The sequence below is a fragment of the Chamaea fasciata genome, unplaced genomic scaffold, assembly GCF_029207755.1.
Source record: "Chamaea fasciata isolate MVZ Bird 193981 ecotype frontalis unplaced genomic scaffold, bChaFas1.0.hap1 SCAF_11, whole genome shotgun sequence".
NCBI classification, from domain to species: Eukaryota; Metazoa; Chordata; class Aves; order Passeriformes; family Sylviidae; genus Chamaea; species Chamaea fasciata.
In genome coordinates, this window is record NW_027094096.1 from 11,386,065 (window position 1) to 11,412,247 (window position 26,183).

The following is a 26,183-nucleotide window of genomic DNA, read 5'->3' on the forward strand; positions in this document are numbered from 1 at the left end:
CAGCTATTCCAGCAACCCTCCCAGCACACAGAGCTGTAATTCTGCAGATGTTAACAAGGTGGATTTTATCAAACTTGATGCAGCTAAAATGTAAATTATTTACCCTGAAAGAGAAGGGAATAAAAGAATTTTAAGGCCTGTGATAAAATATTAAAGTATTGAATACCTATTAGTCATTCTTCTGGGGAAAAAATAGTATCAAGACAAATATTTCTTTTAATAAAGAAAAGGCATATATTTGGATGAAAGAAAATATTCAACCCTGATGCAAAATGTTTGAGCAGCTTTACAAATTCAGTCCTCTATAATTACACCAAGACTGCTAAAAATTCCACTTTCATAACCACCACCACAAATAAATAAGTGTCAAAATAAATCCAGTAGATTATCATGCAAAAATGTGTCCTCTAAAGCTTAATCTTGAGATAATGCTTTTTATAGCATGTCTTTCTGCCCAGATTTGCAGCTCTTATTACTTGCATTCTGACCACTAAGCACAATGGTCATCAATCTTATAATTCATTTTTTTCATTAAATTCTTCATGCTGCAGCCCTGCTGATTCCTTCTCACCTTTGCTCATCTAAGGTATTTCCATATAGAATGGCCATAGGGTGGTTCTTCAAAAGATCTCCAAGCCATACTCAATGATGTCAAGGACAGTAGTTTAGCCAAAAGAAAAGAAAACAAAAAAAAAATAACCCAAACATTTAGAGGTAAACTGTAAATATGCAGCAGATGGATGAATGCAAACAAGGATTCAATACAAATCTCCAGTGACACTTCTCAGTTGGTCAACCCCAATTTTGCAAGGAAGAATTCACAGAAGACTTTTCAAGGGAATCTTTGAAGTTTCCTTGTTCCACAAAGACTTTTAGGAAAAGTAACTCACTAGCTCTAAGTGTTTAATGCAGTTTCTTATGTTTGGAAAACAAGGATCATTTAGAAAGTGATTAAAATGAATACCAGCCCATGGCTGGGATGATCAGGACCAAACAGTCTGATGGAACATCATCCTCAGAAGGGAACCACTGTGGAGAGCGCTTATCAACAGAGCTACTCAGCAGCAAGGGCACAACGCAACAGCTCCACAAGACTTGTGTCACCACGCACTTCCCTCAGAGCTTCATTACAGCTGCTGAGATCCCCAACACTGCCCACTGCAAAGCTGCTCTGCCTACACCCTAACCAGGAACGTTCAGCACAAAACGTTCCACGTGGGCACAAAATAAGGCTTTTTTCCTAGGTCTCCACTTGGGAAGTCAAAAGGTAGTCAGAGCTGAACACTCAAAATGAACATTTCTCTTGCTGAGGGGTAATTCTGAGCTCGATGACAGATGGCTGTTTTCCTGCTTTCCAACCATTACCATTATTTAGAGGAAAGTCTGTAAAAATGTTTGCACTGTTAGTAAGTTACTTGGGAGACCACCATAAGTAAAATATTTTCATTTTTAAAGAAAGTATCTCATTTCAGTCCAGAAGCAAAGCTTGAAACAGATAACCTCAAAAGTGGAAAGTCTTGGGCAAGTTGTCAACTGAAGTCACAGATTTTCAGAGGGTAATTTAACTCCACATCAATTAATCACCACCCATTCCCCTCCTACAGACCAACCTTTAATCCAACTACACTATTTTTAGTGTCAGATGGCTTGAGGAACAGAAGGTATCCTTGTTTGATTTTTTCCAATTCTGGATCCCAGGTTGTCTGACTGGAACAGATTTTCAGATTACATTAGAAAAGCCTCTGAAATAACATCAGTCAAGTTTTGCATGCAGAGCTATTTGCACAAGCCAATTCTACAGTTTTACCAGACAATCGGCTACATAAACATCTGGCTGCTCCATTCCCAGCAGCTGATGAGAGAAGGGGACCTTTGATCATTCAACAAAGCCAGTTCCCTCCTGGGTACAATCCACAATTCACCACAATCCACCACAATTCAAGGGTTCCAAGCTTTGCTGTTTCCCTGTCCTGAAGCACTCATTGGCTATCATGTGCATCTCAGTGTCATCCACAGCACAACAGAGAAAATCAGAGGTTGAAGCCACAGCGACTCCCTGCAGAAACAGGAACCCAACCTACCACCACTGTCTGGTGTTCAAGCCAAGGGGAGTGTATGCTGTAGTTTTCCACACAGGGTGACCATGGGTTTTGACTGACACACAATGAAAAAATGTATGACAAGGGCATCTGCTAAAGCACAGATTTTTTTAAAAAATAATTAGTTTTAAATACAGGTTAGAAATCACTTGAAAACCATGATACTACAAAGGTGCTCCTTCACTTTTATAAAGATTAAAAGAGGAACAGCTTCAACCAGAACATGAAACACGGCTATGTGTTATGATCTATTTTCCCTGTAGCATCTGTAGAAAGCTGATTAGTTCCAACTCATGCTCAACAACATGAGCACTTCCACTTTCATGTTTTATCACCATTATAGTCAGAAATTAAAAGACTCTGGTGCCTATCACTGATGTTCCCAACCTGGCAGAGTAAAGTCATTCCTGAAGGAAATTTGAGACTGCCTTTTCTGTTTACACAGTAGAGGAATCACAAATGCACTTTACTGTGAAGCTGCCAATATTTAATAGTGTTTAATGGTGCGGTATCTGAGTGAAAAAAGGATGCAAGTGTCTATCTAATGTCTGGCTAACAAATTAGTTTGTCAGCTTCCATCGAGTTTCCCTCTTTGTCTTCATCCCTGAATGTATGCTGCTGGGTTGGAGTTGGGGGGCTATTTATTTGCTGAAACATCATCTCCAAGATAATTTTGGGGAAGAAACGGGAGGTAATTCTGAAAACAGAGGCAGCAACATGCCCACCATTGAAGAAATAACGTAGGCAGGACACGGGTAAATCTCAGCGATAGCTTGGCAGAGCTGCCTATGGCAAGGCCTCTGACCTGCCTGAGTTGCATAAAACACTCCAGGGTGTTGCTGCCCTGTAACAGGTTAGGCTGCAGTCAGCCCAATCAACCCCCACAGCTGCTTCCTCATCAATTCTCACAGAGGATGGCTACCTTTCCATTTTAGCTGTAAGTGTGCATGCACAGCAGATGGAACGAGCAATTCAAGGCTCATTTTGGCCCAGTCCATTTGGTTTGGAAGATACTCTTCTCCAGTTCAGCACATGAAGTGCTCTGGCTTCAGCCTCTTTTCTGTTTGGCACACAATCAAACCATATTTAGAGGAAATCCAATTCATCTATAAAAATTTCATCTCAATATATTGTGACTTACCTCTTCTCCCTATCCCCATTCAAAGAGAGAGAGAACTGCACAGCTTTCAAAGCCATTCCCATTTAAACATTATTTTCCATCTGTACCTTTTTCAACTTTCAAAACTGCACTTGGTATGAAAAAAAGAACAGCAAAAAAGCAAGGTTGTCTTACTCTATTATATTCACTTAATAATCATAAGCAATTTCTCAGAGAAGTCCTCCAGGCACAGTTTTAATGTTAAAGCAATTCTTGCTTCATTTTAACCATCCACTGATGCAGAGCTGATAGCCCAGCTCATTAAAAAGTACAGGGCACTATTTCAAGAAATGTCATAATTTATGAGGCAGAGTTAAGTCACGCTGCACACGGCAGCCTGGATGCACAACACCAACTGCCTCTGACACTTTCTGAATCCAGCTCTGAAGTCCCTCTGCTTTGGGTTCAGCTGCCCCTGCTGCATGAAGTCACACAGCAAAGCTTCCTGCTACAGTGTCATCTTCTTTTTCAAGAGGCTTAGCAACATTTAAAAATGCATGAATCTCACTTGAGTGACAACCCATTTAACCAACTCATTACAGGAAGGATGGTTGGACAGAAGATAAATATTGCAATAATTTCTTTATAAACTTTAGCATGGAAAGTACCACATTATGTTGACTAAGGAGTCCAAAACAGTGACAGAGCTCTCACTTTGTCTTGTTGGACATCGGTTGTTGGTCAGATTTCTCGTATCGGTGATTAGATCCAACACGTTGACTTTGCAAATTCTAACAGGCAATGCAAGGAATTGTTACCTGCAATGAGGTTCAATTTAGCCCCCAAATTATTCTTTTGAGGAACTTTGTTTCTATTTTCTCAAGTACTCCTGACACACAGGAGATAATTATCAATCTCTGGACTCATGTAAGATGGTAATGGACCACCTACCCTGCCCATCCAAAGGTATTCTTCCAAGAAAATGGGCATTAGAGGGAAGCAGTAAACCCATCCCAAGCCCCTGTCAGGAAGGTGTGTATTTGGGACTATACAACATACTGGATATGGTGACTTTATCAGTAAATTCAAGTGGCTCTGGTGAACTAGGTGCTACACCCAAGTGAGATACTGCAAAACCAGAGTACCTTCCTGATCCACTCTGACTCTGCAAATATCATACAGCTCTGCTTAAGGATTTGTGTTGCTTTCCGGAAGAAAACCTTATTTTTAAACTAAAGCCCTAAACTAAAACTAAAAGATTAACCGCTCTTAAAAAGTACTTAACTACCTCTTTGCTTATTATCAAGGGGCCATACATATCTGTCAGATGAGCACTATTTATGATAATGTATTAAATAAACACTTCTGCTTAAAATACATAAGTTTACTTATGAGTAGTTTGAGACACACAAATATCTACAGCTTATTTAGTTGAAGAATCCTCTGCTCTCAAAATGTCCATTCAGCACCCCTGCCAGATACTGTTTCACAATACTACAGGCTCACTTATTCATAAACAAATCATTAACATTCTTGACATAAATCCATAGCGTACAACAAATCCCAGCTATGATAGTGTTTTACTACATTTGCTGTGCCCATCATGAATGGGAGTTCTGTTTTCACTAAAAAAACCACTCGCAACAAATAAAAGGCAAATTATTCTCTACAAGAAAACCACCAGGATGAAATGCCTATGCACGGATTACAAACTAATTATCAAGTTCATACAGTAATAAACCTGGTATTCAGTTAGTGAAAAGGGATGCCAAAATTTATGCAAGAAATTTTTTTCCTAGAACTCTGGTAACTAGGAAATTCTGAAGGTAAAACACACCATTACAGGCTTTTATATTTTCTTCAGCTATTCAAGAAACCTTTTATACATTCCCATTTCTCCACACATGGGCACAAGAATCATGTGAGAAGACCCTTCAAAAGCCCTTTGGCTTTCACTCATTGGCAGGGGTTTATTTACAGCCTTGGATCAGAGGGTTTCATCCAAGCTCAAAATGATCACGGCCATTTTTACATACCTACACCACAACTTAAATTTGACTAATTAAAATGAATGCATCAGAACCAGGCTTCTTGTTCTCTCTGAATATACTCCACATAGATGACAGCACAGGACAATATTTCCCCCAAAAACACAGTCCACAGGTGAAGTGAATCCTCTGCAGGTACCCCAAAATGGCTCTGTCATGTAGGTAGCATCCCTTTGTTCTGAGGGCCATGGAGGGCATGGCAAGACGGGATTCCCTGCTCGGAGCTGGTCCACACAAGGAGGGATGCTCCCACAGCAGCTCCCAGGACAAATGGCACAGCATCCAACCATGGGCATGGCCAGCCAACAGCAAAGCTTTGGATAGCATAAGGTTAATCCCTCTACCCTCCATTCACCAATACCTTCCTCGCCATATTTAAAAAATTAAACACATCCCTGAATGACCATATTTAAGTAATTTAAAAAAAGAGGGTGGAAGATAGTTAAGTTACTATTGATGTTCTTGGCAGATGAGATATACGCTCACAAGAGCCGGACTTCTCCCCGGCCTGATAAACATAAAGCAGACTGCCTTCTGTGCCGGCTGCCAGCTCAGCCTGGGGAATAAAAGATGTTTTCAATTCCGGAAAAGATACATGTGCATTGAAACACTGAACACTCAGCAAGGCCTCAGCCCCTTACTCACAGTACACGGGTCTGTGGGCGCCGGGGGCTGCTCAGAGTATGTAAAAATACGCATATGGCAAAGTTTTGCAGAAATGAGACCTTTGTTATTGTAAATACATGCAGATTTTCATAGCAATTACATTGCAGCATTTTTAGGGGCATGACTCCTCTTTTTATTATTTCCATTGGCATGGCTTTTCCATTTCAGCTTGCTTTAGTTCCAGTTCTGTGATAATTTCATGGCAGTACACTCATGTGTGAACATATGCAGCATGAATGGCTCACCGTTTTTAGGTGCAACTACTGAGGACTGTTCTGCAATTCAGGAGGGCGGGTTTACAGGATCTATTCATGGGTCTCATTCTGTACCCAGACTTTGAAAACATTTCAGATCTATTTTTGCCAGAGAAAGCTACCAAAGAAACACTGGGGTTGTCTAACCTGGCTTTTGGTCAGAGCTCACCAACCCTAAAGTACTTGCTTTCACCGCTGATCATCTAAAGTTGTAACATATCCATTAGTATGGAAACCATCACAGCTGAAGGAGTTCAAGGGATGAATAAATTTAGCAATCTTCTCATTTGTCTCCAAGTTTTCTGAGCACCTCAATCACAGTTTTAGATGGTGTCCACAACCGTAACAGATAAAACCTAACTCTAAAAAAGCAACAATTTAAGACAGAAAATCACATGTAATCATACATCTATAGTAAATGAGGCACTACAGAAATGCCAGACTATGGAGGAGGTCAGACCAAAGTGATCCATTATTTGAAAGAAGGCAAACAGCTCTGCCGGGAAACAGCAAGGAAACCAGACAAGTTCATCACTCATTTGCAGTATGAGGCAACAGCCAAATGACACTGAAACCTCAGTGTCAAGTCACCCAAGGAAATGTCCATGCTGCAGAGCAGCCCAGGAAGCCCCTGGTTAGGAAACACACACCACATGGCCTTCCTGAGAGGTGCTGGGAAACAGCAGGACTGGAAACAGCTACGTAGTACCAGAAAACTCAGAAGATACTCATGACCTGAAATTATTTCATCCTTCTGTGTTACAGGTAGATCAGAGAGCTTGCAGGGCAGCTTGCTAAGAGGGAGGGATGCCAGTGAAATGCCGCCTGCAGTGTATCAAAAACCCCTGTGTCGGCCTGTGGAGAACTGAAACAGGTAAAGCCAGGAGCCAACAGTAAAAAAACATGAATTAACAGAGAGGCTGAGCAGAAGTCCTGAGGACGTGAGTGTTTGCCAGCCTTGATTGCCCATTTTCTGGAAATATCAGCATCTCCAACCCCACCTTTCCTTTGCTGACCAGCAACAGCATAAAAAACATTAAGTTCTGCACACGAACAGCTGCACAGCACCTGGTAGTGCTAACAGCTCTTCACTAACCTGGTTTAGAAGCTGAAATAAACACTACACTTTTGTTTCTAAAGGCAAAAGCTGGTCATCAAAACCCATCTGTCACTGGCTGTGTTCCGAAACATATCTCATGCTAAACACCAGCTTGTAATTGCACAGAGCACACCCCACTCACAGGGCTCCAACAGGCACACTGACCAGCCACTTGCCTCCTTCAATACACTAGTGCTGTATTTTGCCCACTGTTCTAGTTCCTGGAAAAGAAAAGGGAAAAAATAAAAAGGCATGACCCCCTGGCCCCTAATCCAGCAGCAAAGTTTCCAGTATTTTAACAGTGATTTCAAACGGGAGTGAAGCCAAGCCTGAATCCTCAGATTATCCTTTGCAAAACCCCAGCATCTGCATTGGCAAACAAAAAGATCAAGTCAGTTAGCTCAGACAGACTGTAATTTCTGTACCTATATTAATTAACACTAGGTACACAAAACTGAGGAAAAGAAAAGCTAGAAAAACACACAGTGATGTTAACCACAATGGCAAACTGAATGTTCCGATCCTTTCCTCCAGCCAGGAAACATTTTCAAGCTGTTTCTTTTAAGCAAGTCACTGGGTAGGAAATGCTTTTTAGACAGAAAAATATTTTCTTTTCCAGAAGACACCATAAAACCCAGGCACAGAGCACAATATATGTTTTGATGAGAATTAATTACTTGTTTACTGTGGTAGTTCATTACACAGCTAATCCCCACACATTGTCTAAACAACTTATTTCCTCCAGTGAGTGACGAAAGGTCAGCATAAACAAAACAGTTTGATATTTTCTAAAGAAGAAGATGCAGAGCACTGGCAACACATCTACAGGGTGTGAAAAGCTGAAGAGCAATATTAGAGGATGTCCTTTGAGCACCTTCCAGTTTTTTTTCTAAGTGAAGGTATTCCAGAATGAAATGTTATCAAATATAATGGAATTGAGATGTTCCAGTATGCAAAAATATTGTTCTAAACCAAGAGCTATTAATTCTTCAGAGCTGTGGGCTGTAGTTTATCATTAGCATCTAGAAGTGAATGATGGTTATAACAGTCAATTCCATTTCTCCCCAGTGACTAAATCATGTACTAGCTAAATCATTTATGAATGTCAAAGGGTGACAGTTTTCAATTAAGATAATGAGATTCTAGAGGCTCTGGCCATCTGAACCCTGTCTGTGGATTTTCTTGCCAATTAAAAACAAAAAACCAAACCAAAACAACAAAACACAAAAGGAAGCATTCTGACAAACTGATTTTACTTAAACTGGGTACTCACAATTTAGCATTAATCCTGCCACATATCTGCTAGCTACATACCAAGAATAAACATTTATACTAGTCACCACATGCTGTTAGACATTAACACAGGGTTAAGATGATGTTAATGGAATCATGGGCTTTGGAAACTGAAATTATTTTGCTCCCCTTATGACTCTTCAGCTCCTCAGGCAAGGACCCAGCCTTTGTCCATACAGCACGTCAGCAAATGGACACACAGCATCCAAGGCCTGGCTTCTCTAGGAGGAGGTAAAATAGTGAAGGGAGAAATCAGGGCAAAATAGTCAAAGGAGAAAATCAAGAAAATGCTCACTCGCACAGCAGGAGTGGGCAGCCACCCCAACATCCAAAGTGGCCTGTTGATCCTGGGTCAGGTCCAAATGAGCACACATCCCTCCAGTAGCAAACACTGCCTGGGTTTGGAGATACATATTCCAGACCTTTGTAAATAGGACCCCTGTAAGTGAGCATCCTACCCATTAGACCCTTTACTGTTAATTCCACGGACTATCTATAATATAAGTGCTGCTAGCAACCATTATTCTTTTTAGACATCTCACACCCACTATTCAAATTCTTTATATTGACCCACTAGTTTTCAGAAAAAGAAAAACAAACCAACAAAAACATCAAAATAAACCATAAAGAATAACAACAACACAGTGAAAGTGAAGATAAGCTTCTCAGCATAAAACTTCAAACTCCCACAGAAGTTCAATAAAGTCAAGTCAGAAAAGTAACACCACATTAGACTTGTTGGTTCAAACATTACTAAGCCCTGGCAAGACTCCATGCTTTCTCTTTTTATTCTACTTACAATTAGCTGGCAAGAGACGATGATTAGCTAGAAAAACCACATTCCCTTTTGACCTCCAGGTGTACAAAGCAGAACAGCATTAAGTATTTCCTAAAGCAAACCCTGGATCTTCAGGCAGTGTGCAGTAAGGTTTCAAGCAGCCGCGGCAGCAAGTCACCACAGTGTTTATGGCACAAACTCTCACTATGGAGCCTGTTAGCTACAGGTCAGATCTATCAAAGGGGCACTGAGTGTCATGGCACTGTCAGGCAGGCACCTGCCTCCAGACTCTTTTCCAAAGCCTTGTTCCAAGGCTGCCCCTGTACAAACTACTGCATCCATGAGAACTTACAGAGGACAAGATTACAGCGTATTTCTGTAGAATGGTATGCACTGCCAGCTCAACTCCCTGTTCCACTGGAAATCTGGACTTCACCATCTCTGTTCCCAGTTCATACCCATACTTAGGAAGAATTAGAAGGGCAAAAGAGTGCAACAACAATGCCATGTATGGTGAATCACCCAAGCCAAGCAAGGGGTGTTACTCTGGTGCGGGCAGCTCTGTTCATCAGGGGCATGTCATCATACAGCACACAGGATCCAGTCACCTAGGCATTGCTGGCACTGAAACCATCCTCTTCCCAGTGGAAAAACTGATTACATTTAGGAGGTGGTGATATGCTTGAAAGTCATTCCTCCCCACCTCCAATAGATGGACAAATTGTGCTGTGTCAGTTTGTTCCTGTTACAAAATAGTCCCCCAATTCCCCTGGAGAGCTCCCAACAGCTCTGTCCCCTCCCTGGCCAGTGCATCCCACTGGCATTGCAAAGAGAGCCTTTACCTGCTCCTTTAGCCAGAGAGTTCCAACTCAAGGGCTTTAATAAAACTCTGTCTTAAATAAAACTAGTTCTGCCGAATGAGACCTACTAACTGGGATACTACAAAGACTAACTTTTCTGGAAACTGTTGCACAGCCAAAACCACTCCACACTGAGGGCTCTGCAGCACAGCTGCAATTGCTAGCAGTCACTAACATTGTTACCTAGAACTCCTCAAACTTACATGACTTTACAACCAACATGGGAAGTCACATATGGCGCTGGCAGTGCAGTGTAAGTTCATTTTAAAGCAAACACCAAGTTACAGAGTGGAGACCAGACTTAAAAACCTCCCAGAAAACTGTTTAAAAATTAAGAAAAAACATTTTAAAACTGACAGATTTTTGGGAAATGAGGAAGAATATGACTGTACACGTATGGATTTGAGAGTAAGAACATGTTGGAAAAAATGTTTTCTTTTCCCAGGATGAGGCAGACTGCTCTTTAACTTCAGTTTTATAATGATAGCTGCTGTATAAAAAACATTTGTTTGCTCCTGAGAAATGCTGGGGGGGAAAAAAAAAAGCAAAGTGGGCATTTTTCATCCTTTGAAGAAAAAAATACATGATGTTTTCACAAGAAAATGTGAAAATAAGAAAAGATCTCAGAAACAGACTGGATCCACAAATAAGAAATACAAGTTTTGGCTGAAAACACAAAATATTTCCTGAGGCTCTGGAGGTGTGTCAGGCTCCTGGCTGTGCCAGGCAGCAGCTGCAGCCACCACAGAGCACCAGGGCTGGTGATGCCCTGAGCCCAATGTCAGGCAGCTGCCACAGCCCTGCTCCCACCCTTCTGTGAAGGACCCACACTCCCTTTCTCCCCCCACTGAGGGGAGGAACTGGGGGACTGAGAGGCTTATTAACACTTCCATAAGTGTTCTGTAAAGCGGTTTTCCCCCAGCCCCAAGCGAGCGGGCGGTGCACGCGCTGCGTGACAGACGTTCCTCTGGCGGATGCAGAGCAGCCCCTTATCCAAACAGCATTAGGGCCTGCTCCAGGATGACCTCAACAGCCCACACATTCCAAAAAGAGTCATACAGAAACATTTAATTCAGCTCTCTTAGACATCTTAGACATTAAGTCTTGTCTCATATAGCTACTCCTAAAAAAAAAAAAAAAAAAAAAAAAAAAAAATTCCAAGTAAAATTTGGACTTTTTGGAAAAAAAAAAGACATGAAGTTTCTTCTCAGTCATAATAAAAGAAACATAGGGTAACTCCACTGGCATTAGTGTTGGCACTTAGATTTATACCAACACTCTCAAAATCTGAATTTGGACCAAAACCAAAACCCACATATAGACAGGGGCAAAGTTTATCCCCAAGTGAACAAAATAACATCTCTTCTAGACATTAATGGCTTCTGAAACTCTCCAGCTTGATACAACATTAGTGATTTAAATGCCAAACCACATTCACTCTGTTTATCTTGGGAAGCTCCACATCCATGTAAGAACACCCTCAGACCATAACAGAGGGATGAAAGGTCAGGCTGTTACTTTCAGAACCAGTGCAGTAAACTTAAGGTATGGGCACTTCCCTGGTCAGTGCCACCCACTGCAGCTGGTTATTTTTCAAATATCATGTAAGCGGCATGAATAACTTCTGATACAGGGAAATAAAAAACTCAACTCGAAAAAAAGCAATATAAATACACTCTGAAAGTAATTTAAACCAACCAGAAGTGAGCTATTTCAGTGCAAGATTTCTGCAGATGTGGCTCCTGGGCCATGCCAGGCTGCTCATGGACCTCTCAAGTCCCCAGCTAATGACCTGCTCCTCCTACACCCAGAAGCTCTTCATCACCATATAGCACTTAACTTCATCCAAAGCCTCCTTAGATTCTGTCTTTCTGACAAACATATGTAGATGCCTTAAACTATAGAGACCTCACTGCCTCACACAGCTGGACCCCACTCTGCCCTGCTGGAGCATAGTTCTAGGCTCAGAAAACCTCTCAAGCCTGTCCAGTCACAGGGGTGAAAACCCTAAGCTGAAGCTCTGAATGTCTCTTTCCAGCTGAAGATCTGTCCATGACTCATTTCACCTCACACTTGCAGCTCAGCATCGCTTCAAATGTGACTTTTTCCTTAGGGAAGATGAGCTCCGCCACTTCTGCAGCCTGAAACTTGTCACCATTTCAAATGTGAGCAGGATGGGGGAGAATGGCTTCAGGAAAGGCATTATTAAGCACTAACTAGAATTTATTACTAGAATAAGTGAATATTTCTCACTGTCTTGAAGTGCCAGGGCTTTTCACTACCCTTGATTACAAAAGACAGTCACCTCATTCATCTAGAGATGGGTTTCAGGCTGGCCACAATGCCCAGCCAGGCTGCCCTGGGCCTTGGCAGACCCTGCAGCAAGACTGGTATTTCTGACAGGGCTATTTCCTATACCAGGGATCCCACTTCCCACTGGACACCCCCAAGGAAATGATCTGAACTCCATGTGTGATAGCCATTGAGGAAAACAAAATCCCAAGTCTTCACAGTGGGTTAAGTCCTGGGAACTTAAGCCAGAAGCTGCAGCTGTGAAAGGCAGGTGTAAGAAAGACCTTAAAAGGTCTTAAAAGACCTTAAAAGACACAAGACCTTAAAAGCTACAAGAAAAAAAAAACCTGAGTGTTGCAGCACCCATCTGTGGGAAGAGCCAACAGCAGAACCTACCTGTGCTTCTGTAACCTTTCAAATTGTTCAACTCCTCCTTCCACAGCAACTCTGTATTTTAGAGGCACAAGATTAAAACATTGCCCTTTGAAAATGTTACATGTCCCAGCACCAAGCTTCAGGCTCTTTAATGAAAAAAGAGCTGCTCTTTTTTCATTAAAGAAAACACCAGATCAAAACAAAAGTCAGTCGCAAACAAATGCTTCCTAACATTCCTTATAAACCACAGAAAAGTTACACTGCCATCTCAAATGGCAAGATAAAAGTTAATGGATTCAAAGGTCTATCCCCACGCACAGAGATAAGGCTGCATGCCTCAATCTGAGTGATTTAACACTCGTTTATCGAAGTGAACTGTCCAATCTCATAGAAAGTAACATCCCCTCTGCAGCCTTCAGCACTGATGTTCCATCTACAAGAGGGTGACAGAGAGGGTTCCACCTCCCCCATCATCCCAACTGTGTATCCCAACAGGCAGCACTGCCGATGGCAGCACAGCACAGCCTGAGGGGAGCCAGGGCCACAAACCCACCGCTGCCAGGGCAGCCCAGCTCAGCAAGGCTGAACCTGAACCCAGCTCAAGGCCTGGCCAGTCCCTATGCCTTGTCCTTGGATGGAGGATCTCAGGGCTTTGGGTGTCTGAGAAATCACTGACGGGTTTTCCTTTGTTGCCTACCAGAAGAAGCAAGCACCCAGCACTCTTCAGCAGCACTGCGCATCCCTCCAGCAGTTCAGTCTTGCAGGAGGCACCAAAGCTGTCTTTACTATCAGGATTTTCTCAAACACACAGTACCAAGCTCAATAGGCCCTTTCAGCCACATTATCAAGAGGGTCGACATAAAATTTTCAAAATATCCTTCCTTCTAATTCTAATCCAAACAACAGAGCACAGCTGTGAAAACTGAAGCCTGTACAGATCTGCACTGCACAGGCCCCTTCTTAAAAACACTGGGACAGGATTCAAGCTTCTGCATTTTCTGATTCAAATTTATAGTCAAGCACAGAAAATTCCCATGGACTAGGGAAAAAAGAAAAATGCTTAAGCTGACAATTTTCTGAAAGATGAAAAAAATTCACTGCTGTCTTCCGCTGACACACTGTGCAGCAGTGGGACAGAGGTCCACACTATGCCCTGACAACCAGGCAGCTCAGGGAGCTGCCAACTGGTGTTTGCTTAAGTTCCAAGAGGTACTTTTCTGGTCAAAAACCAGAAAAAATATAATAAATGCCATATGGAAAAGCTAAAATTGGGCAAAAGGTTCAGTTAAATAAATAGCCTTAAATGAGGGGAAAAAGGATTAAAACCCTGTTTTTGAAGTCTGATGTATTTTTTTTCCAACAATTTTGCTGCTTGTCTTTTCACTCTCCAGCTCAGAGCCAAAGCCAGAACAACCAGCACACCATAAGACAATTCCCAGTGCTCTTCTCCCCAGTAGAAGGGAATCCTAGAAAACCAAGGACAAAATTCCTTAACACGACATTAAAAACAAGTTCAGCATACTGATTTGGATGAGATAGTTTTGATGAATAAAAACGGAAATTTGGTTTGCCTGTTTTTCTTAAGCAGAATGGCAGGGAAGGAGGGAAAGGTGATTTCTCTCCCCAAGAAACTACCATTTTCAGGTCATTGTCACCGTGATCAGTTCCGAAAGTACAGATTAATCCTGACAGCAGGAAAGCTGGTCCCCAGCTACAGGAAAGCCACAGAGCAGCTGAGACTCACTCAGGAGAGCCTCTCCCCGTACGCATTCAGAAAAGGAACGTTGCATCCAACCCTCCCTCCAATCCCTCAACACCCAGACTCAGGGAGGGAAAGGAGAGCTGGAAACTCACAGGTTCAGATGATGCCACCACCACCATGCCTTGGCCCCTCACAGACCCCAAACTCCTTTTATTCTGCCTTCCAGCCAGCAGAATTACTCAGGAAGCTCCATGGCAGAGGGAATTGTTCATTTTAAATGAGACTATACAAACTCTCTGGATCTCCTGTAACAGTCCAATGGCTGGGTTCCCTGCTCTGCTCTCTGTCACCAGGCTCAAGGTTGGTACTGACCCCAGTGAAGTTTGGATCAGATCCCACTGCAAAAATTTCAGAGCAGTTACTTCACCAGTAGGACCAGACTGAACATCAGTTCTCTCCAGGCGCTCAGTGAGTGGGTGAGTTTTCATAAGAGCACAGTGCACCAGGCAAAACACTCCCTGGAAAAGACTAGCCCTGAACAAAGCTGAATACAACCAGCTGAAGACTTGTAAACTTACTCTCCAGGGTTGTTCTGCAAGCTTCACATGAGATGTATGGAACAAGCATTTCTCAAACCCAGAGGGAGCTTGGCATGGGAAGAAAGAGGTGGCCACAAATCTGAGCTTCAGGACACTTAATTACATTTCTATCTGCTCTCAGTGTTCTTGGCAGCTCCCATCAAATATATCTGGAGAAAATGTTTTCATTTGAGGAGATATTTGAAAATTGTCTGGCATAACACAGACCTGAGGCCACAAAGGGTGATGGTGCAAGGACTCCAACTGCCCTGGTGCTGTCCCAAACCCAGCAGTGCTGTGCTCACAGCATAACTCCATCATTAAAACTCACCAGCAGCAACTCAGGTTAGAAATGTTCCTGCTCACATTGCCTGGAAGCAAAACCAGCCATTAACCTGTGAAACGTACATTTATTTAAATGGTCCCAATGAAAACACTTACGGAGGTTTTTCAAAGACCAACACTCCAGAAGTCGTCACCAAACTGCCAAGGTGTCAATGTAATGAGACGAATTTAGTCATTTTGAGGCAACGTGTAATTTTGTTGAAGCAACATCATTAAAAGAATATTAAATACTGGCAATACACAACTTTTTATTTTTCCTCCAGATTCTATGCAAAGATTTATATTTGCCGCTCCATATTTTCAGTATTTTAGCAGAAAAAACAAATCATGAAATGTTGTATGAGGTCTTCTCAGGACACTTGTACAATCACCCACATTTAACATCTTTGATCAAAGAGTTCTGATTCACTTATTCAGAAACAGCTCAGAAGACTTAACACTGCCACCTGTAACTCTTCTAGCTATTATATGAAGTGCAGATAAGTTCAATTACTATACATGAAAGCACTATCGGGAAAACAAATATTTTAAGGGCTAAACATTGCTTAAAGGGACTTTTCAGCTACACATTTACTTATCTCTGGGTAATCAGACTCTCCTCTTGCCTGCACAGAGCTACATCAAAAACACAGTAGTGCTGGAAGGGTGAAGACACTTAGCCCAACACCTCAGCACCAATCCAAGGCGTGTCTGCTGAGAACACAGCTGTGCCTGGAAGGAAACAGTAACATCTGGGCAGACCACTGCTGACTGTCCTGTCCTGCTGGATGACACTGGGACACACAGAATCTGAACCAGGTACCTAGAATCCTGAACTATTTAGACTGAATGCTTTAGTGCGCCTTTCTGCAAGGAAATCACTGCTTTAATTTTTTTTTTCTTGTTCATCAAACAGGCTGGCAGTTTCATAAACATCAACTAGTAGTACACTATAAATGAACCCTGAATATCCTTTCCCTGGGGGCTTTCCACAAGGCACTCACTTGATTTTGATTTTCTTTTGGTCATAGAATGCTTCCCAAAATTAATGTTTTTCCAGAGCCATTCAATTTCTACAAACAATAAATAACATAGAAAAAAGGGAACTGCCTGAGCTAAGTGGTGCCAGATGAGCCTCCTGGAATCACAGGGGTTTTGTTTTAAAGATTCCTGACTGCTATAAAGTCATAGCAGCAAACTACAGTGCAAAAAAAGAGTGCAAAAACTCTGATGCCTTGAAAGATATCCTGAAGCTATATAGAGCCAAAACACCGGGCTGTAGGACTTCAGACGTTTGCAGCCACATGACTCAGGCTTAAATTTCAAATACTTTTCATTTTTTCCTTCTGACATAATATTTAATGAAACCAGAGTTCAGTAGTAGTATCAGTCCTGCTATACATGTCTCGCAGCAGCTTCTGCCTAGACAGCTGTTTGTGTGCTTACAACTCACTTGTGTTTGGTTTAGAAAGGTTTTCCATATGCTTTGAAAATTGGAAAACTATTGTTTCAACTGACTGTATGGTGTATTTTTAACACACATATGCACGTGAACACTGAAAAGGATTAGAAGCTCATTTTGAAAGCACCAATAGCACCTAAAGCCACATTACATCTGAACACATGCAAACATCTGCCACCACACCACAGTGCTTGTGATCAACCCGAAGCCATCATACATGTGTACGTCTACCCTGAGCTGACTTCTCTTTAGTGAAAGATCTTTTCAATGCTCCTGATATGGGAAAAGCATTTGATATGCATACTAGTGGTAGTGGATGCATGTAATATACATGAATTTAGCAACAGAGTCTACAGTCACAAAATTTACAAGTATAAAAGTAGATTGAAGATGCAATGCTACAGGTACATTAACAAATTCCTGTCAAATGAGCAATATGTTTACAAAGCCTTGGAAAACGGTGCTCACAGCCCAGCCTGAGGGTGAGCAGCAACACCCCAATACTGCTGCTTTCACTTTTTTCACTTCCATTAATAACTACACTGTTGTTTTACTGCTGTATCATAATGATGTGGAAGTATATTACACCAGCAACTCAAAGCCTGTAGTAAAGCAACCTTACACAGTCTTATTTCCCATGGACTTCAGAAAAGCTGCACAAGTTACATGATGGCAGAATTAAGCCCTGAGGTTCAGGAAATCAAACTTGCCCCAGTAAAGGACTTGAAGCTTCCTGCCCTTCGTCACCCGCTTCACTTCATCTCATCTTGCCCACGTGCAGCTCTCCTGCACAGTATTTCACAACACATTAGGAGAGATGTGGAACTTTACTTCATGAAAGAAATAAAGTCTAACAAAATGAGAATACACTAAAGACATCCCTTAATAAATCCTTGCCCAAATATGGCCCCAAACTGTGGGTTTCAACAAGAATACTGAACTTCCAGATGCGCAGACAGAGAATCACTGAAGTCCTACTGTGAACACTTGGCTATCTGCATGCCCATAGCTCCACGACACAGCACCCCTGTCTGCTCCCCTCTGCTGAGTCCCCACTCATGTGAGCCCATCCCCTGTACCACCCACAGAAGCAGAGTGAGACCATCTCTAAAAAGAGGGCTCATGAGTACGGCTCAGCTCAGGGACACCCAGCAACACAGCACGAGGCTGGGCAGCACCAGCACGGCTGCACCGCTGCTCCAGGGGAAAAGCTGTTTGAACACAGTGATCCCTATTACCCACATGTGTCAAGGGAATCAGGGGAACTTATAAACAGGGGTTACAAACAGCACGACCTCAGAAACTATGCACCCACTGGGATTTATTATCTAGAAACAATGTCTGGCATCAAGCTTCCAGGAAAATTTAGGTTACAAAGCAAATAGCAGCCAGGCTATGTTCTCTCAGGCTGTGAGAACACCTTGCTTGTTTTCAAATACCACTTCAGAGTCCTCACGGGAGCATCACTGAGACCATGATCCCCAAAACCCCAGCTGTGCTGCCAAGGGCTGCTGAACCAGGCACAGAAGGTACATTTGGAAATAGTTTTAAAGGAAGATTTCACAATATTTTTGGCATCATTTCAACAAGTGCCACTGCCACAAACATCAAGCCACAGATCAGTGCCCACTGCTTATAACCATTGATAAGGTCTGCTGCAAACATGACAATGTAAACCAGATCAGGCAGCTACAGTGAGCTCTGGACTGGAGTCTCCCCATTCCCAGCAGGGGGAATGACCTTTAAATACCTGAAGCAACCTTGGTTGCTGCTCCAGAGAAGACTGGGAGATACACACATGTTCCATATGCTCACCTGCACTTTACTGAACACAAGCCAGGAATGCCACCACAGAAATTAGAGGTTAAAAAGTCTCCCAAACAGACACAGTCCCAGATCATCTCTCTTACACTAAGTGTGAATAATGTTAATCCTGTATTACCTGCAAAATCATGATCTTCTTACCACATCAGAGACTCGCTGATCCCTGTGGTATTTCCCAGATGTATGATTTCACATATAACTGCCTGTCCCGCTAACTTTGGAGAAAACAGACGAAACTTCAATGTTGCTATAGGTGAAAGAATCATAAAAAGTGAAAGGAAAGGAAGTGCAAAAGAAGAAGCAGGCTTCGCTGTATTATATTTTCAAGAAGAAACCTCAATATCTACATTTTTCTAGCTAATTCTTCTAATCCGTTTAATTCTACATATCTTCCAGAAACAGAGAGGCTTCTTCATTAAACAGCAGCATAACGGGAAAAGCTTCCATCAGAGGGAAGTAGAGAACAGGCTGACAAAAACAAAACAAAAATCAAGAAAACACAGCTTATTCCAGCAAAGCCAGAAACCAAGGCTCTGGGAAGGGGGGAACATTTTAGCAGCAGATGAAACTTTCAGCAGCAAACAGCTACAACAGCAATGGGGACAAGTCCTGCTCATGCCCCAGCTCACTGCGTTCTATAACCCAGCTGCTGATGACACTTCATTCCTATTGCGTATGCGTGAGCTTTGCTGCTGACCTCACTACTGGAATTGTACCCATCCAGTCAGTGCCAAAAACTTCAGCACAAACTATGAAACTTAACAGGACTGAGCACATTTGGAACAGAAGTAGATTTTGCGTGAACGGCAACAGACCAGGAATGTGCAGTCTTGTCATCCATTGTGTGGGACTGGGAAAGGAGGCCCGTGAGCAATAGAGGACCATGGCACAGGTTTTCAGAACATGACAGGAGCCCTAACACTGCCATGGCCACTGCCATTTAAGTCAAACATACACAGCTTGCCTTAGAGCTGAGGGCAGGACTGAACCGTACCAACAGGCATCCACTTCCAAAGGCAGTTCATACTTTCCCTTACTGAACCAGGCCAAAAGAAATATTCTGAGAGATGAAAATATTTTCCTTGCCGTTTTACTTAGTACAGAGCTACACCACGGACTAACAACAGACTTGCACTTCCCCACAGCTGGGTATTGACACAAGATACATCTAGGTCAAAACTATTCCACGTACCATGCGCACATTAGAACATCAAGAAAGCTGGGCCAGCTCCACACTTCCTGCACCCATACATCAGCCTGATGTAAAAGACAGGGCTGTATCTGCCATTAAACATCCCCCAAATATCCTACAGTGGTGACTTGGCATAACTGTAATCCCAGAATACATTAATAGAGACCATAAGACGCCATCGACCCTACCCAGTGACCACATACCACCCTGCTACAACCAAAATCCCATACACAGAGCCTCACAACACTTGCTTGTCAGCCAGGGAGAGAGCCTGTGATGCCAGGCACAAGCAGAGGGCTCCCCTTCAACACCCCCATTGCACCAGCATTTGTTTCACAGCAGTTATGTGCCAGGAGGGAGGGAGCTTGGCACAAAGAGAGCAACATGGGACACCTGAAACTAAACTAAGATGTTGAGGGGGAGGAAGAAGGGAAAGAAACCGCATTTATACCTTGCACAAGCTCTCCTCGGGGGGCCAGGCGGCGCTGCCAACAGTTCTGGCCAGGCTGATGATTCACAACATGTCAAGGGGAGATCAGACTACTTGAAAGAACCAGGCTTCGAGGGGTTTTTGGAGAAAAAAATTTCAGAGGGGTTGGGGTTATTACATAGTATATTGCCCATGTAATTCTAGCTCATATGTATATGGATCTGGATTAAGCTTTCAGTTACAGGATGTCATCCTATTTACCCCAGCATCCTTCCCCTGACTGCATTTATTCTGTCCACAATTCACTACATTGTTATTTAGCCCCTTGTGTGAACACAGAATTATTATGGGCATCCTGTGATTCTTCCAGGGCTTTCTTCCCCATTTCAGGAGCTGGTACAAGTCCAAAGCATCCTTTAATTCTGCAATTTTGAGTCCCCCGGATTTCTTTATTTTTTAGAGCACCTACAGTTATTCATGTACTTCCCCAGAAACTCCTGTTCACAAAATGTGCATTTTCAGGCACTCAGCATTATGATCAGCTCAGGATGACTGGAGACTCCAGCCAGAGGCAACCAAAGTGGATTTGCAAAAAGTTAGTGGTCACTGCTGGGGTTCTGCTGCAACAGGAAAGTTAGAGGCCCAGTGATCAATCATCCCCCCTCCAGATAGCCCTGGTTCCTCACAGCACACAGCCATTCCCACCCACTCCCTAAGGCCAGATCCCTAACAGTGCACAGGATGCAGCTAAACAAGGCTAAACAAGGTTACGCACACAAGCTTATTCTGCAAAACACAAGCATTTGGTTCTCTATAGCCTTTCATGCTCCTGTAGGCAGTATCAGATGTTTGTCATAATAGTACCTTGTTATTTTAACACCTCCCTAATTCCACAAAGGGGACACAAAGCCATTCTGTACAATCCAGACCAGCACAACACTACTAACCTCGGCTTTCCCTTTCTCCTTCCCTTCCCTCACATTCCCCTTTGTCACCAGCTGCTGGGTGCAGCCTCACCTCAGGTCTGTCCCCTGCATCAGCATCTCCCCAGAGAACACCGCTGCCTCCACAGCACCCAAGACCATTAACTCCTTCACTCAGGACATCCTGCCACTTGTGTTTAGCAGAGAGGTTTCTGACTAACACAGGGAAAGAAATAACTAACAGTACATTCACATAGATCTACCCCAGAATCCATCAACTATGTACGTGCTACATCATTCCTATCCACGAAAAATCAAGCTTTTTATTGTAGAGAAAAATACAGTTTTTTCAGACCAGGAATTATTCCCATTACTGGCTGGTGAAGATTAAAGCTCATGGATCTCTCAGCTTATCTCTACTATCAACTCCAATCAAACTGCTGAATTTTCTGCTTGATTATATCAAAGCAAATTCTCAATTTGAATTGCAAAAGTAGTAATAACCTTTTCTTCTCATCTGCTGTAACCAATGGTTCTTATTCTAGATATCCAATTCTCTCTCACTCGGCACTTGCTCTGGAAAACTACACGAAACTGACGCAGTGGAACTACAAAGTGAGTTTTATTTCATCTCGCCCTCTGCCTGTCTCGGCTTTCCCCGGACTATGCAACACGGACACAAGCCACACGAACAACGGCAGAGCCGGCACCGCGCACCGACCGCCGCCGGAGGGTGCGGCAAGGGGGTACCCCGGTGACCCCGACACATCCCGACCTCTGGGCGCGGGGGTGGCAAAGGACTCCCGCGGGATTCCGCATCCCCCGCGCGCCGCTCCGAGGGACCGTCCCGCTGCCGCGGGTCAGGCAGGGCCGGCCCGGGGGTGCCCCTCACCGGGGGGCTGCGGAGAAGCCCCTGAGCGCCGCGATCCCCGCCGCCGCCCGCGGCCGGCAGCCAACCCCGCCGGGCAGCGACACCCGCACTGCGTGCGTGTATCTGCGTGCGTGTATCTGTGTGCGCGTATCTGTGTGCGCGTATCTGTGTGCGCGTATCTGTGTGCGTGCGTGTCCCGTGTCCCCGCACACCCACCCTCCGCGCCGGCGCGGGGAGAAGTTGCCACAAACTCCCGGTCCGGGGGTGATGCTCCGCCGGTCCCGCTGCCACCCCAGAGCCGCGCGCGGCCCCGCCGCCCCCTCAGGCTCGGACCCCGGCCGGCCCCCCCTACCTGCAGCCGCTCCGTGGCCGGCTGCCACATGGTGCCGCGGCGGCGGGAGGCGCTGCCGAGCGGGGCCGCGCGCGGCTCTCTGCGGGCGCGCGCCCCGCCCGGCCCCGCCCCGCCCCGCCCACGCGTGGGGGCCACGCGCGGACCCGCCCGGCAGTGCCGGTCCTCGGGCACGGAATCTCCCGGCCACGGCATCCACCCCACCCGGGCAGGGCATTCATCCCACTCGGGCGGGGCATCCATCCCCCGGACACGGCATTCATCCCACCTGGGCACGGCATTCATCCCACCCGGGCCACGGCATCCATTCCCCGGCACGGCATTCATCCCCCGAACACGGCATCCATCCCACCTGGGCACGGCATTCATCCCACCCGAGCAGGGCATCTACCCTCCGGTCACAGCATCCATCCCACCCGGGCACGGCATTCTTCCCACCCGAACAGGGCATCCATCCTCCGCGCACAGCATCCATCCCACCCGGGCACGGCACCCATTCCCCAGACACGGCATTCATTCCCCAGGCACAGCATCGATCCCTGCCGGGCACAGCATCCATCCCCCCCGAGCACGGCAAACATCCCACCTGGACACCTGTGGTGACCGGGACGGCGCCTCCCCCGCGCTGCTGCCACAGCCCGGCGTGACCCGGCCCCGCACGGCGCGCTCGGGCAGCGGTGCCCTCTCCCCACCGGCGTTCGCTGTGCGCTGCCTGGGAGGGCGTGGGGCCCCCCAGAGGAGCCTTCCCCAAGGAACGCTTGTCTCACCGCAGCTGAAACTTACTCCTCCGGTTCTGCAGGTGGTTCCAAGCATATAGGACGTGTCATGGCTCTGTAAGGCTGCTGCTGCTGGCAGTGCGGGGTCATGGAGCACAGGGAGCCACCAGCTGGGGGCAGGATCCCCCCTGCCCGGTCAGTGCCGGGGTGGTCCCCCGAGGGGCCAGCACCAAACCAGCATCAAGGCCACATTCAGCTGTTTTACAGTGTCGGCCATCCCAGCTGTGCCCCAGCGTCCCAGCACTGCCCCGGTGCCCACAAGGACAGACACACACACTGTACAGGTCTGCAGGCACCGCTCTTCCCTGTGGAGGCCAGAAATGCCACAGAAAAGCAAAGTCTCTGCAGGTTCCAAAGCTGCACCAAGGAACATTTTTTCCCGACGCAAAAGCTGCCCCTGGCCCTCCCTGCTCACCTGAGGCTGCCTGGGTAATGCCTCATGCTTGGATGCAGGAGGATTTGTTAAAAACCCAGAGGAGCCCTTGTCACACTTGTCCCGAGCACTGACCACCACATCCCACAGGCTGCAAGCCAGGCTCCAACTCATCGTGGGTGTGTGACCCCGGGGACACGGTATCCTTTCAGTGTCAGTGTTTTAAAAAGCAAGGAAAAGCAATACTGAAGGGAATCTTCTTGAAAAGCAGGCAGCAGGCTCACCTGTGGACAAACCATGACCTTTGGCAGGGCAGCTCTGTCACAGGATCCATCTCAAGGACCAACACCTTGAGACATATTGCAGGATCTGGGCGAGGCTGGATGTAATCAGAGCAAGACTCAATGAACATGAACTTTTAGATTGTTTCTGAAATACTCCACCAGGACGTCCCTGGGCAGTGATGGCCTAATTAAAGCGATTCTGATGTTACAGCTCCATTTACTGATGCATCACTTATCTCCCTCCAGGACAGGAAGCACTAATTCTGCACCAGCTCTTGGCTGAGGTGCCCACTACAGCTCTTTCCAAACACCATGTCCCTGTCACACCATTATTTCTTCCAACTGGTGCCTACACTCCTGCATGAGGGCCTTTTTTAAAAGCCTCATTCCTCCTCCAGTGAACCTTGGAGCAGTTTCATTGATCCTTCCCATATGGGTAAATCCACCCACCACCATTTCCTGAACCAGCTAGGAGCTGGCACAACCCAGGCTGTCAGCAGCAGGGCACACAAAGGAAGTTCAGGATGTGCAGTTAGCAGGAGGAGACCAACCCTGGGGCTGGAGGCTCCTTCTCTCTTAGTTTACATGACTTTTATACAAACTAAAACAATTGGGGAGGGAAATCTGCATTTGCTACAAAATGGGTGGCACGTTATGAGAAAAAATGAATCACTTAATTTCAAAAAAGGACATGAAAACAAGAGAAAATAAGTGCTGTAGGCTTCAGGCTTTAGTTGTATCAGAGGAAGGTAGGAATATGCCCACATATGGGGAGGAGCAGCTCAGCTGCATATTTTTGAAATCCAACTGGTTGATTAGAAAGCAATCTATGAGCCCCTGAATCACACCAGCATCCTCCCCAAGCCTTACCCTTCACCAAGGCAGCAAATGGCACTGTGGGGACGAGAGAGCTACTGAGCCCTTCTGTTCATGTTGGTTTAGTCTCCAGGTGTACTCTGCACCATGGGCTGTCTCAGGAAATTCAGCTGGCTTGCCCTTTAGGACATGCCCCACAACACCTCTGCAGGAAAATCTGTTTTCAGCTAGGCCAGGTGCTGCTGGGGTGGTCAGGCACCAGCCAGAGCTCAGCTCAGGAAATGATTCATTAAATTTGGGTGAGTTCATGTCACAATCCCACTAAGATGAGGTCATTTCTACCTAGACTTTCTAATATTTTAATCCAAGCATCATTTTTTATTTGGTATTTAAGCTGTTCTGCATTAGGTAAGGTCCTGCTCCAAGCCAGTCAGAGATCTTTCACTTAAATAAATAGCGTGAATTCTTATTTCCAGTATGCACTGTGTTCCAGAATGTGCCTGTAAGAAGATACAGTTTTTTTTTCTATTACTTTCCTTTTACTGTGCCAAATTGTACAGTTTCTGTTCTCAGAATGAGTTAAGACAATTCTTTCCAAAGACTGCAATACATTACACAGGTTGGTCTCACTTCTCTCAGTCTCCTTCATTTCAGTGCTCACAAGACAGAAATACTGGAGCCAGGGGAGATCTTGCATTTCAAAAGGGAGTATTGGATGCAATAGGACAAATTTCACTTTTATTCAGATAGTAAATCCGAAGCATTTCCTGTGACTCCAGGATATTTTGTGTATTCTAATGGCTTTTAGTTATTGAGGTTTTTTTCCTTTTGCACCATCTCATCCCCTAATGAGGATTATTCTATTTAAGGTCTTTATAGCAACATAGCTCCTTTGTATTTGAAAAGAAATATTTAGTTTTGTTTTGTTTTAACTATAGCGCTGCCTTTTTAATTAACTAAACTTGTCCAATTGCTGATCCCATTGAATTATTTGACTTCAAAAGCACCATTTAGCTTTAGGAGTACTATTATTTCTCACTGAAACACGACTAGAAGAGTCATTCAGTTATTTTAATGGTGCTTCCCCAAATATTTTGCAGACTTCGCAAGTCCCGTTTCCAAGATCCTCTTTTTGATTTTGCAAGTTTACAAAGCATACAGAAGTCATTAAATGCATCTCTCTTTTTTTATTGTTAATCCAGTTTACCTTGTATTTGCTTTTGTAGAGTCAGTTTTCCTAATTAACAAATTTAATGTTCTGTACAGTGCTGTAATTAATAGCATACTTCCAAAATCTAAATACACTTGTTACTCTTAAACACTTTGTCAAGTCACTTGAAGCAAATGCAGCTACCCTGCATAGATGGCACCAGACACATCATCTGAGTTTTCCCGTATCTCTCTGAAAAAATGTTT

At 44.5% G+C, this 26,183-nt stretch overlaps 1 protein-coding gene across 4 annotated transcripts in view; it reads right to left on the reverse strand.

Moving 5' to 3' along the window:
* PID1 (phosphotyrosine interaction domain containing 1) overlaps nt 1-22,889 on the reverse strand; it is an 86,758-nt gene extending 63,869 nt beyond the window's left edge. Inside the window, exon 1 of one of the 4 annotated variants that reach the window (XM_066193225.1) lies at nt 22,871-22,889. Coding sequence is in view for 2 of the 4 variants with exons in the window: in XM_066193221.1 (XP_066049318.1) it covers nt 22,522-22,551 (30 nt within the window). In the remaining 2 variants the exon portion in view is untranslated. Of the gene's footprint in view, nt 1-18,871; nt 19,022-22,385; nt 22,406-22,521; nt 22,605-22,870 lie in introns of those variants that run through there. The other 3 variants (XM_066193221.1, XM_066193224.1, XM_066193222.1) reach the window with 3 other exon arrangements.
* Nucleotides 22,890-26,183: the final 3,294 nt, after the last annotated feature.